We start from the raw sequence: 13,826 nt of genomic DNA, 5'->3' as shown, positions 1-13,826 counted from the left end.
GTGGAGGGAGCCTGAAGCTCATGAAATAAACTAGCGAACTCATACAGCATAGCATGCATCAGGTTAGGAACATAGGCAAATTCAGGATTTTGTGCTAAAGGGCCATGAAACCCTACGTGTTGAATTGCCTTGACATTTTCTTGTATGTTTTCAAAGTGCACACAAAAATGGTCCCAAATGTCACTCAGTGTTTCTATACTCCTGGAAGTTAATCCACCCAGAACAAACCCACTTTTGGACCTCACCTTCAAGCTCTTGCTTCACTGAGCACATGTTCAGCTTTGCTTGAGCAGCGGTGAATATCTTTGCGCTTTTCCATACCAGCTCCCGGGTGGGTGACAGCAGGGGCTTCACCTGCAGCTCTCGGTGTGGCTCCCAGTGCAGCTCCGTGCCGGCAGCCTGCAGCTCCTCAGAACGTTTCTGGTGCTGTCTGGGCATCACGTGGAGGTGTTTCCTTTCCATAGTTCGTCTTTTGCCAAAGACAGATTCAGGCGGCTTTTTATAAATGATAACAGTTAGCGAATCCCGAGTTGCACAAACATTCAAGCAGCGATGAGCGAGTGCTTCCAGCTCTCTGATATTTACTGTCAGCAGGATGAAAGCAAACGAAAAAAGTGAGACTTTCCCAGAGCAGACGCGAAGGGTCTGTGGCTCTGATCTCCGTGGCGGCTGCTCTGCTCCTCAGCAGGCGATAGCCGCCTTCCCTGTACCGCCGGCAGCGATGCAGCCACGGTGACCTAGAAAACGATCGGCTCCGCTTTAAAGAAGTATTAAAAAGTCAACTGGTACCTGTAAACCAGAGAGTAACTTGTTCAAGCTCGTTATTTGACAGATTAAAGTTCCTACCTTTCCTTTATTTTCCATCTACAGATGTCTGCGGTCCCAGTCAGTTGATAATGAGAAAGTCTCTTCAAAGAGCCCAGAGCGGGTCACTTCTCTGTGCGCTTCCTTCTGGTCACCGTTTGGCTTCATTGTATTTTTAACTTCTGTTTTCGTTCAGCAGTGTACGGGGTCAGATGTATTCAAATACATATTATGAGCTCGTGAAGGGGATCTCTGTGAAGGTTGCGTGGTCACTGGCTGTAAAATGGAGTATGTAATTTTCGGTCCGGGCAATAGCACAGTTCTCATTCCCATACATGTAGAGGTATGGATCAAATTTGCCACAAAGGAAAAAGTGAAGGGGGATAAATTTTATTGCCTTTCTGATTAAAGGAAGTCATGCATATTATAAATCCAGAATGTACTCTTTGTCCCCGTGTCTAAGGTTGTTAAAAGCAAAGAAACAACAACATCCTAGCTATGAAATATTCTAAATTACAGCTTGCTTAGCAAATGGACTGAAGTATCCTAGTTCATATCTTAAAAGATGTTTTTATTAGTATTCATTTGTATGGAAAACCAGAAGGCAGTGTATTTTATCTTCCAATTAACAAGTTTTTAGCAGATATTTGTCCTATATTTTGATTTTGGTCTGATAAAAATGACCTCTCTCTTCTCCTGGGTTACCATTTTCCACCCTGCCTTTAAAATCTGAGATGTAATACGTATTTAAAGAGGACCTAGCTGTTGGATCATCTAGCTTCCAGCTTTCACATACTAGCTTTCCTTAAATTGTTCCCGTCTCTTTCTTCTTCAAATATGAGGCCATAAATTTGGATCATGGACAGATGTTTCTGACATCTGAATCACTCATCCATCAATTTGTAGCCCATAAAAACTGTGTCTATAACGTTCTGTATCTTTGGACTCCAAGCTCCTAATTACTAAAGACTCAGGGACTTTTAGTTTCCTAAAAAAGAAAAAAAAAAGAAAGAGAGAAAATTTTTTTATGCTTTTGTGTATACCACATAAAACCAATTACGCAACGCGGTAAACACAAAATAAGTAAAATGAATGGTAGGACCAAACACAGAATGATTGTTAATGTAATCCTGCAAGAAGAAAGTCAATTTACATACCTGCGATTGTTCTTATGGATTAGAAGTTAGCTAATTGAAAAAGATTGTGCCCGCTGTTAAATGTGCTTTAGGTACTCTGTTTTCCAGGCAGAAAAGGGGGAGAGAAGAGGCAGCAGAGGCAGGTCCTGCCCAGCAGAAGGGTGGCCACGGTCTCCTCCAGCAAACATCTCCAGCCCCATAACGGTGTCCAACCTCACTCGGGGTGCTTTGGCTCAGAGAAGGTCCCTGGCTCCAGCAAGCTCTGGGCTGTGTTTGACCTCAGACCTGACGGCGTGTCTGCTCCGGGCTCTCCTTGACCTCTTGGTCCCTGTTGCCTCAACAGCAGCTGGCATCCGAATTTGCAGGAGAGCAGAGAGCAGGTACCAGCTCGGCACGGAAACAAACGTGGGCTCTCGGCAGTTCCACTGGTTGCATGTGAAAATATTAAATGAGAAAAGAGATGTCGTCAAGAGCAGTGTTACATGGTGCACAGTGGAAAATAAAATGATGAGCGTGGTAGCACATGCTTTGCAGCTGGCCTTGTTGTTTTTGCCTGAATTCCAAATACTTGTCACTGTGAGTCATTTCAGGGCCGCAACTATCCTTTGAAATTAAGATGACACAGGAGCCACCTACCTGATAAGGTTTATGTTCAAAACCAGATAGCTCTGATTATATTGCTGGGCTAAATTGTTAAAGAAGAGCAGCCACTGGATTTCCGCAACAGAAATAAGGCAAACATTAAATGGGAGTTTTCCCCCTGCAGTGTGCAGAGAGAAGTATTTGCCCATGAACTGAACAGTGCTATTTTTATATATATATATATATATATATAACTGCTAAAGAAAACTCTTTTTTTCATTAAGGAAAATCAATTGTTGTTGTTGTTATAAATTGTAAAGAAATTACTTTAAAGACTGCCAGAGCTTTTTATAGGAGTATACAGTACATTAATTTACATTGCTTCAGTTGTCATTAATTAAAGAGATACTTGTCTGACTTTTTGAGTCAATGAAGAAATTTATGATTGAAATCAATAGGCCAAGTACAATGGACTAAGGATGTGTTTATTTTTTATAAACATAACTGTGCATATAGGCAATCAATATTTAATCATCCCATAGGATTAATTTCTCAAGAAATCTATATGTTCAAGTCTTATAGAGAATATAGTGTTTCTCAACAACAGGCACAGAATAAATATCCTTTCCTTGACAGCGTAGAGGAGATGGTTTCAGCCTGCTGCAATAAAACACTGCCACACTTTTACAGTCCCCTTTCTCTGATGTCAGGGAAATACATTTTGCTTGTCTGTTAGCTGTAGGGAACAAAGATTTCTAAATATTCAAAGGTAACTAAGAAAAAAGGAGGCCCTGGGAAGCATTCTGTGCTCTGGATTGACTGAACGTAGGTATGTTCTGCTAAATTAATTACAGGTTAGATACACGATAATGCTAATAAATGCTCCAGAAACTAATGTGATTTTTCCTCAGTGCTTTACAAATATTCACAAACCACCGGAAAACTGTTGTTTCAGCTTGGTCAACGTAAATTTCCCGAACTGTATTTCCTCCTTATCTCTGTAAGGGAAAGGGCTTTGATTATATGAATTTTTCTCCTTCAAAAAATCTTTTTCAAGCAAATCTTGATTCTTACTGATTTTAAAGCTCTGGACACATAAATTGACATGCAGGCAGCTGTTTTACGGTTGTGTTTGCTTCTGTATTCTCTCTTTGAAGCATCAGTCTTGACTTTGTAATATAAAAAAGCGCAGCCTGAATGTTAGGGAGAGACTGTACAGGTGATTTTGAGGAAGTGGGTGGTGCAGGTTTGGCTCCTTTCCCATCCAAGGGAGCCCAACTAGATGCCCAGATCTCTGGAGGCAGACAGGCAGTGCTGCAGGAGCAAGGGCAGAGGGCTGCGGTGTTCTGGGTGCTTCAAGGCCAACCAGTGAGTGACCAAGAGCTTTGGGTTTCTCCTACACGGAGCCTGGCTTTGCAGAGCCTCCACGGTTTCATGCTAGGAGTCTGAGCCACCCTAAGGTGTTGTGGGAATCTAAATCCTATTTTTAAGGTGTCTTGGGCATTTCGGTGTCGGTGTTAGGTGTCTCAGCACCATGCAGACCTTTAAAAATGTTGTGCTAGAAAACCCTTGTTCCTCTGGCTGGTTGCATGGCTCTCCAATTCCGTATAGATCTGACCTTCATTTTTTTTTTCTGTATCAGCAAGTAAATGAGCTCAACTGCTACACTTATTTTCAACAGTTTTAATATTTGTCAGCCAAGGGTGCCGTTGCTGTTTCACACCAGGTTTGGGAAGCGGCTCCGTGGCTGGGATCCGACAGGGATGTCCCAGGCTCTAGGAGTGATGCCTCCATGCAGCCACTTCACTTCCACTGCAACCGTAGGGTTTATTTTAGTGGAAAGAGGAGGTTGAAAGCTGAATGTGGTGAAAGATGTGCTGATGCTGATTGTCTTTATTTATTTGTTCAATAGCAGAGCTGAAAAATCAGGCATGGGGAGGTTTTGTGTCAAACCTAGTGAACAATTTTGAGATGTTTGGGTTTTTTTCTTGTTTCCATGGTAAAAAATAGAATTAGAACAGAGCTGGTGTTGATTGCAAGGCAAAAAGATGTGTGTTGCTTCCTATGAAGAAATACCAATATCCAGTACTGGCCTAGGATGCATAATACTGAAATGAAAAATCAGATTGTTTTGCTTTCACAATGAGTAAAATAATGGAGCTTCTTTATTGCTTTTGTTTGGGTTGTTGTAGAAAAGGGTGATGATCTAAAGCAGCAACTGAATTTGATACAAATTCATGACTAGTTTTGGTAATTGCAAACGTTAAACGCGAAGTATTAATTATTAAAATTATTTGCTGAAGTCTCCGTTTCAGTAATTTCTTATCCAAAGACGAGGTGTAATGGAGAATATTTTTACAGTAGACCACTGTAAGGAATCAGAAGCACCTCTAAGCAAAGGCTAGCTAACTTAAAACAACTGCCAGAAAGTCAGTATTAGCTCACACAAGTGGAAGCACAGTTTTGTTAATACAGTACTCACAAATGTAATTGGTAACCAACATGATGGCGTAAAACATGTGGCTTAAAAAAACACTAATGATGTCTATTTAAAAAAAAATAGTTATTTTCTTTATGTTGAAAATTAGGTAATTTTCTCCAGACTTTTGTTTCTCTGATTCTTAATTTTTGTGAAAGGTACAGACAAAATGATGACATTACGTTTGGTATTATACCACTCACTTTTGGGGTATGGTCAATTGGTTTAATCTTGCTTGTGAAAATTTCTTGTATTCAAGTTGATAGTTTGATTTAAAAAAAAATAAAATAAAAATTGGAATCCATTGCAAAGAACAAGCAACAATAATTAGAATGGAAGTAAGAGCAGGGAGTTTTCCTTTAGAAGGACCAGCAGCCTTCGTGAGTTCTGCAGAGCAGTTTCTGTTCCAGTATATTAGCATCACTTAAATTTTTGGGGGAGCTGTTGAGGCAAAATAAAAAAAAATATAGAGACCTTAGGTTTCCATTTGTGGGCTGTATTAGTTGCATGTAAATTTGTTCCCCATTTGTGAATTCTATAAATTTCTGCTTATCATTTTAATTTTAAAATCTTGTACGTATTTCAGATAAAACACTCGGTCTTCATTATAAAGTTTTTGAGAAATTGTGCCAGGACCTGCACTAGGTGCCTTGTTGTTGTCACTGTCTATAAAGATATGGTGAATTCAGCTCCTACCACAGTTTGGTATAGTCAGAAATATTGGGTAGAATGGAGTTTCTCAGGAATTTTATTTTTTTTTAAATAATGTTGTTTTTCAGTATAGGAGCAGGGGTGTGTGAATGAAAAAGTTTCTCTTTGAGAAGAAAATTCTCATTTACCTTGGTCATTTTTGCATTTGTAGATGTACTTGAAGGACATTTTAAAATAGCCATGTTGGGTTTAGAAAATTTAAAATTTGCATTTAAGAAATACAAAACCAGAAATACTTGCACATATAAAATAGAAGGTTATTTTACTTGACCAGCTAGATAACTTGGTAAATTTTGCAAATATTCACAAAGGCTTGTTTCCAGTTCCTCCCCTGAGAGCAGCAGCTTTTCTCTGGAAGCACTTTCCAGTTTGACCATGCTAGCGGTGGCGAGCGTCCGTCCGCATGGGTCCAGCGAGAAGATCCGTACAGGCAAATTCCCCGTGCACCGCTGTAAAAAATATGGTCTAAGTCTTATCATAATTATCCTTAATATCTTCTCTGCAGCAGACTCATCACTTTGCTCTCAAGGACAATGGTCTACACGAGACAAGGCTTATCCGTTACTGGGAGGGCTCCCTGACAGCCCATGAAGGCGCACAGTGCCTTATGCATTATTCAACGTACATGAAAGGTCCCGGTGCCCTTTCTGATTGTTTTTGCAATGTTTTAAATAATCTGCGCACCTCTGTTGTGAGCATTTAAAGGCAGATCGGAATTCCGTGGCTGTTTTACCTGGTGTGCGTGAGAAGCGGAGCCTTGTCTTTGGCACCTTCACGTCCTTTTCCACACGCAGCGTTGACCATACGCGGCATTCGTCTTTTTTCTCCTGAGCGCTCGGATTTCAGCAATGCCTGGAAGGTTTTCGTGAGATGGGAGCAGGAGAGGTGTGCATGGCATAAAAGCAGGGCTGCCGGTGGGCAGAGCAGAGGATGGGAGGAGCAGTTGCCCTAATGTGTGCTGACGGTTGCTTTGCGAGCTGTGGGATGCGAAAATAACACTCTGCAAAACCTGCGTGAAGCAGGTATCCGTGGCATGTTTTTATTCATGGGTATCAAAAGAAGAGACAAGGAGAACAGACTGAATTTCTGTTAAACAACCTGTACCTTGGGTTTCGTCAACTGTTGTGTTGGTCTCAGTACTTAGGTACAAAGCGCTGTGAAAGAGTTGGCATCTAACAGAATCTGTCAAATTCAAATTTTTCCTGAGCTCCCCTGGGATGATCTTTTAAAGATACAATATAAATGCACATACTTTCAGTATCTTTATTACTTTTAATAATAACTCTTTGTAGTGGAGTGGCTTAGGGAAACCATTCAGAGGAACGCAGCACAGTCCAGGCTGTGTACAATGTTGTGGTGGACATTTCGTTGCTATCGTGTCATATGAAGCGGGTGATTTGAATGCTCGCGACAGGGAAAAGGTGATGCGATTGGGGTGGACGCCCATGGGATGCTGCTCAGGGCAGACGCTGTAGGTTGGATTCAGGCCGGTGTCCCCAGGCTCCTCAGCAATGCACTTACCTCTCGTCCCGCTCTACACCCACACGTCCATCCGAACGCTTTCTGGTGCTTCAAAGGCAGACCGCTACCCTGTGCACGTGCGGGATTTGTATTAACCGACGTAACTCTGCACATCGGGCAGGCGGTGGTGTGGTTTTTCCTTACGGTAGCTTGTTTTTACATTTCTAACCTAATCTGAGATTTTTTTACCTAGCATTTCTCCTGTGCATGACTTAACGCCTGCAGGGCCAGCCCTGAAGAGCCACCTGAGCCTATAGCATGGCTCAGCCAGCGTGTGCAAGAGGAGAAACCCTGAAATAACATCTCAGATGCACTCAGCATTGGTCTAACTCAAGCCCCACAAAGGCTCAAAGCGCAGTAAAACACACACTGATTTTGGTGGAAGCAAAGCGAAGCTGATGTCTAGAGCTGTTCCATCACCCCAATTTTCTTAAGAATGTCTCTTGGTTTTTTTGCTTCGTGGTCTGAGTTTTATTTAATGGGCATATAGCTGTACGTGTGTAACATACTTTAACGATAAAAGTATTGACATCTCTGTCCCACTGCTATGAATTTCAAGCTTGGAGTCTGTTAATATTGCTGCAAATGTAGTTTATTTCGATGAACGTGGTAGATTTAGTACTAGATTTCAGCAATTTCAGTGTACATTTTTACTGCATCAGCAAATTAAAGTTTTCGAATAAAAGGTTTTCTGTCCTTACTAGACTCTGTATTGGTGAACATGTAATAGGTAAGAACTTCAGCGTCGTGACAGGTGTAGTAAGCTTATTGGAACATCTCATTTTAGCATCACTGCACCTGTAGAGTTGTCTTGGGATGCATGGTAAATATTTAATGATTTTTCCTTTGTTTTCTGCAGATAGTGTCTGTAATAAGGCAGAGTATCTGCAAGTAATATTGCAATACCAAGTCATTCTGCTGCCCAAAATGTGTATGATTTCTGCTTATCTATAAACTAGTTAAAGTAATGTTAGAGGCCATGTGGCACTCTCTGCTTCTGATGCCTCCTTCTTAATTAGATTTTTTTTTTCTTTTCATTTCTTGGTAAGGCATATAAATAAAAGAAACTATGGATTTTGATGTTGAAAACACTGTGCAGTCTATAAAGCACAAAAATCTATGCTTTGCTTTTTTTTTATAAAACAGCCTCTTGTTTGCTCATATTGACTTTCATTGTTCTCTGAAATCCATCCGTCTTTGAGTTTACAAGGATTGCTGATAATTATGCACTAAGGCCATTAATGGCTAGCCTATTTCTTTCTCACTCATCAACAAAAGTGGTAAGTGCTTGGAAATCAAACTGCATTTCAGTTCTTTAGCGTGCTCTTATTAGCTTCAAATGATGCCCCACATGACAGCTGTGAAACCTCATTGCCTCTAATGAGGAGGCAGCACCCAGCTCATGGAGCCATGGCTCTCCCAGCCGGTGTGCACGGTTACAGAAAACACGTCCGCCACTGCAGTTGGCCAATATTATTTTAAAATCCTGGAGGGAATGGGGCTACTAGACGTGAGGAGCCAATTTACCTGGTCAGGTTTGAAGGCATAGCATTTGAGAGCTGGTAAATTCAGCCTCGGTAAGCTGATGAAATGAACTGAAATGAATAACATTTCTTTTAAGGAAAAAAAGGTTATTTAACATTTTGACAAGTAGGTTTTAAACATAGGGGCAGATTTCTGAAGAAATTTAGGTTCCTAAAGATGGAAGAATTCAGTGAGATTTTGAAAAATGCCGCAGCATCTGCTTGGATGCTTGGGTGCTTACACACCGTCACAAACCGGGTGCTTGGCCCTTGCTGTAGTCTCTGTCCGGCGAGTGCCAGCAATCCTCCCGAACTGAATTAACCCTGTGCTTTTCCTGCATGCAGCAAACTTGGAGTGCTGCAGGCTGCCTGCAGCCTTTGGGCTGCCCGAGGTTTGGTGCAGGACCTGCGTGGGCAGAGGAGGACAGACGGACGGCAGGCAGGGGTGGCCCTTTGATAAAATGGGTTTGCAATCTGTCATCTCATCACAGAAACGCTCAGTAGTGGGTTATTTCAGGGAGGTTCGCGTTCTTGCTGTATCTCTAATCCTCCTGGGTCGTTTGAAGGTTTAAGGAAGCACCCGGGGTTGCATGGGTCTGCCATGTGCTCCCATTCATTTCAAAGGTGAAGACTATCTATCCCAAAAGTTTTGACATTTGCATTCTTCTTTTGATTTTAGGCTGGACAACAGCGTTGGTGGGAACAGGAAATTACAGTGAATGGAAATATTCAAAAGGGAGAATTAATTACCTACAACCTAACTGAGCTGATCAAGCCAGAGGCGTATGAAGTCCGTCTAACGCCCATCACCAGATTTGGGGAGGGGGACTCAACTATTCGGGTCATCAAGTATAGTGGTAAGAAGACCTTCGTGTATGAGCAAATGCGTTGCGGTGCGTTCTGCACAATTCGGTCTGCTGTACAGGGTATGGCTGCACTGGGTTGCGCTTTGTGAAGTGATTACCAGTCCTGCAAATAATGCTGCAAGGGCTGAGTGTGGGCATCCGGGAAGGAGGGTTCTGGGTAGAACTGGGAAGAAACAAAAGTTTCCGCCTCTGGGAAGATTCACAATGACAACAACAACAACAAATTCTGAATAGCCAAAATTCAAAAACTTATCAAAGTTTTTGTGGAATAAACAATTCAACAAATTCTGAATAGCCAAAATGCAAAATCATATCAAATTTTTTGTAAAATAAAGGAAAAAGATGGAACAAATTAATGTTAGCTTCATGAGATAGCTCATTTCAAGAGTTTGTTCTTACTTTGAATGCTTTGAAGGGCAATGAGTTTCGAAGAAAAATTGACAAAACAAGTAGTATTCTGAAGGTGTCAAATCAGTTGTGATATCATCAAAATACTTTTTTTTCACCCAGAATGAGCACTTTTTGAGAAGTTCTTATTTGAATGTGAATGATTAAAAAAAAAAAAAAAAGTGACCGTTTCTAGACCTATGCAAGTGGAAAAGGGCATTTGTACTTTTTCTCTAAAAGGTCATGCCATGAAAAAGATTTGTCCACTTTAATCTAACAAGAAAAATACAGTATCCATACATCCTTCTGTTCAGTCTCCCAGCATTACCAGGAATTAATTCCTAGAGCTCTGAAAAATCCCTCAAAATACCCTTCTTAGGGTATTTATTGAATGAATAACTGAATCGGTTTTTGTTTTTCTCCTGTAAAAATCGCAATGAATGAGTAAGAGGTACCTTAGAGAGAAGGTAGCTCTGCTAAAGATATCATTGTGCAGTTTGCAATGGGAACCTGATGTGCTGTGTGGAAAGTTTTTATAATTGAAAAAGGGAAGTGTTGGCAGGGAGAGATATTTGTAAACATGGAATCATGAAAGTATGAGTTTATCATTTGGGGACAGACTTCTGTAGTAGGGCCTGTAGAGACAGGACAAGGGGTAATGGTTTTAAACTAAAAGAGGGTAGATACAGACTAGATGTAAGGAAGAAATTTTTTACGCTGAGGGTGGTGAGGCCCTGGCACAGGTTGCCCAGAGAGGTGGTAGATGCCCCGTCCCTGGAAATATCCAAGGCCAGGCTGGACGGGGCTTTGGGCAACCTGGTCTAGCGGAAGGTGTCCCTGCCCATGGCAGGGGGGTTGGACTAGATGGCCTTTGAAGGTCCCTTCCAACCCAAACTGTTCTATGATTCCGTGATTCTATCATGAGGAACCTTGCTAATCTTGCAGGACAAAAGCCATGTGACACACAGTCAAGTCACAGCTAGCCACGTAGGTCCAATTCCTCCAGGAGCTGGATCCAACAGTAATTAGTGCTGTACAGATACCTAAGAGAGTCCAAAGCAGAAAATCACATGCAGCAGAAGACTCAAAAGCAACCTACACATCAAGAATTACTTTCAAAAATCATTGTCAAATAACTTAAAGTAGTGAACAAATCTGAAAAAAATTAAATGGCTTGTGCATCGTATGTGCAATTCTTTATGATCAATGATTAGCTCAGCCCTACTCAATCTCATCATAAGTTATTTTTCTCACCGTTTTAATATCAAGGGAAAAAATTACATTAAGCAATCTCAAATATCAATTCTAAAGAATGTAGTGGCACATTTCACTAAATGCCAGATCTGCTAACGATGGTGATGGGTGAATCTTAGGTTTCACCTGTTACAGAAAAGTGTTTGCAAAGTCTATGTTTCCCAAAGCTCATGAGAACAAAAGGTCAATTAAAGAGAGGACTCGTTTACTAAATCTATGAACATACAAATGAGGAGAAGATGCCCATTCCGCAGAAATTCCTGTTGGACTTTGCCTCCTTGATGGACCTCTTTACCCTAATAAGTGCCCATACGCTGACACTAGCGGTAGGAGTCCGGTCTCTTTGGGGCTCCTCACGTGCACAAGGGAAAGACACAGAGTCTTCCCGAAGGTGATCAGGAGCAGAAGCTTCTTTCAGACGTTTGGGATTTCTCCGCATCAATCCCAATCTCTCCATGCTGGCTGTGACAGGGAGACTTGCGTCCTCACAGCCAGCTCGTGCCAGGCAGCCACTGCCCTCTTCTGTGGACCTGGAAATTTCTCCCATGACTTAAATACTGACCAGTGCTCTTGTAAGGAGAAAAAACCACCATTTAGCTCACTCGGTCACTACTGCTGTATTTTGGTGGTGGTTGTACTCTGGCAAGTCTCAGGGGGTTGATTGAGGTCTCGGCTATGGCTCACAACCGTGCTGAGTTTGAGGTTTTAACGAAACATTATGTGATTTACATTTCTAGCCCCTGGCTGGCAGGAAGAACATTCCCATGCAGCACAAAAGGCATATTTTGTCTGCTGAAATTTTTTCTGCTAGAATCTGCCATTAGCGCAGATGTGAACAACATTCCATCTCAAACGTGCTGATGAGGTGCCAATGCAAAATCCAGCTGCCCAGGAGAGAGGAAGCCGCTGCCTTGTGTCCCAGATGGAGAGATGCTTTTGGAGCAATACGCAGTGCTATTACCCTGGTGCCGACAAATTCACAGCTTCAGAAATCATGAGCCAGATGCTAATCAGTAAGATAAACCTAAAGTGACTTCCCTTTGAAGAGGGATCCCAGAGCTGCTGAGGCTTTATGTGCTTAAAATATGCATTTTTATCTCAGCATCCATCCAATGACTATAATGTCAGCAAACTATTACCAGGCTAATTTTAAGGATGTTATAGCTTCAACTGTAAAATAATGATATCACATACATTCTTATAATGCAAATATGATACCTATAATCTGAAATGCTGGAATCTTAGAAAAGCAGTTAATGGGCTAGCAGAATGCACAGCAGCAGGCCTGAATCAACGGAAGAAATAATTATAAACAATACCCAGAAAATAAAAGACATCATGCGAATGTTTCTTAAAAGGCGAACGAAGATAATTTTTTACATTTTTCTCCCATTACAATCTTTTTAATTGTGAGACCTCAGGCAAGAAGAAAAACATTTGAATTTTCCTATTTTCAGTGGGGATTTTGTGTGTGTGCCTCTGTGTGTTCAGTTTTGATCAGTACTCCAGAAGCACCCTGGCCTCTAGCAGTGTCAGCCCTTCTTTCTCATCCCACCACTTTAGGAAGACACTTTTTGGAGGAACAGGACCCAGGACCATGTCCTTTCAGATCTTGAATATGTCCAAGGATGGAGACTTCATGATGTCTCTGGGCAACCTGTTTGGTGCTCGATCACCCTTAGAGTAAGAGAGTGGTTTTTCTTAGGTTTCAAATGGACCAATGTATTTGTATTGCTGGTGAGGATTCCCATTGCAAACATCTTTTGCTTTATTTTTTTAACCATTAAGCAGGCTGATAGGATTTCACCCCATTTTAAAGAAATGCAGCCACTGTGAAAAGCGGATCAGACACATTGTAGTTAGAATTGCTAAAAATGGTAGCAGTGTCTTTTGCCTTTAAGGAATGCATTAACTTTTGCAGTTGAGTTTCATTTTTGTGCAAATAGAGGATAGATAGGCCATGCACTACCTGGGTTTTACTTTGACAGCTTAAGCTTTTCTTTTGTAGTAGGACAATCTTGGGTAGGTACTGCACAGAACTGATTTCTCCAGAGCAGTTACGAAGTGTGTAAGGATCAACATGACATTTCTAGTGTATTGGTTGCGTTTGCTGCCTCACTAGAGAGGAGAAAGTTTCTCCAGATTTCTTCCAGGGAATGACTCGCCCTCTGGACATGCCCGTATATCTCCAGTGACTTTAGAGGCACTCCAATGACACTCTTAGATGAGGTGTCTAACTTTGAGATCGCTAAAGTTAAGCCACATTAATCCTGCCTGTGAAGTCGTTTTTATTGGATTACACTCCTTTGTATGTGATGCAGAGTACATCGCCTTTTAAATTAAAACCCACAACTGGAGATTAACATGGAAATTGCTAATATACAAAAATAACAGCTTCCAATGTGCTAGCCTGCTGGTAGCCATCTGAATGTCCAAAGTAAAGGAGACTATTAAAGCAGGAAAACCTCAGTAATGAGCTCTTTACAGTACACCCTGCCATCCCAAGTGGGGGCTGTAAATACAAATAAAAACTCCACAGTATCCAATCCCATGAATCAAAAAT

At 41.4% G+C, this 13,826-nt stretch overlaps 1 protein-coding gene across 1 annotated transcript in view; it reads left to right on the top strand.

Moving 5' to 3' along the window:
* MDGA2 (MAM domain containing glycosylphosphatidylinositol anchor 2) overlaps positions 1 to 13,826 on the top strand; it is a 382,087-nt gene that overhangs the window by 342,576 nt on the left and 25,685 nt on the right. Inside the window, exon 11 of the mRNA XM_069783014.1 lies at positions 9,436 to 9,613. Coding sequence (XP_069639115.1) covers positions 9,436 to 9,613 — 178 coding nt within the window. The remainder of the gene's footprint in view (positions 1 to 9,435; positions 9,614 to 13,826) is intronic.

The sequence above is a fragment of the Haliaeetus albicilla genome, chromosome 5 (assembly GCF_947461875.1).
Source record: "Haliaeetus albicilla chromosome 5, bHalAlb1.1, whole genome shotgun sequence".
Lineage (NCBI taxonomy): Eukaryota > Metazoa > Chordata > Aves > Accipitriformes > Accipitridae > Haliaeetus > Haliaeetus albicilla.
The sequence above is the reverse complement of the archived record's forward strand: the minus strand, read 5'-3'. Positions and strand labels throughout refer to the sequence as shown.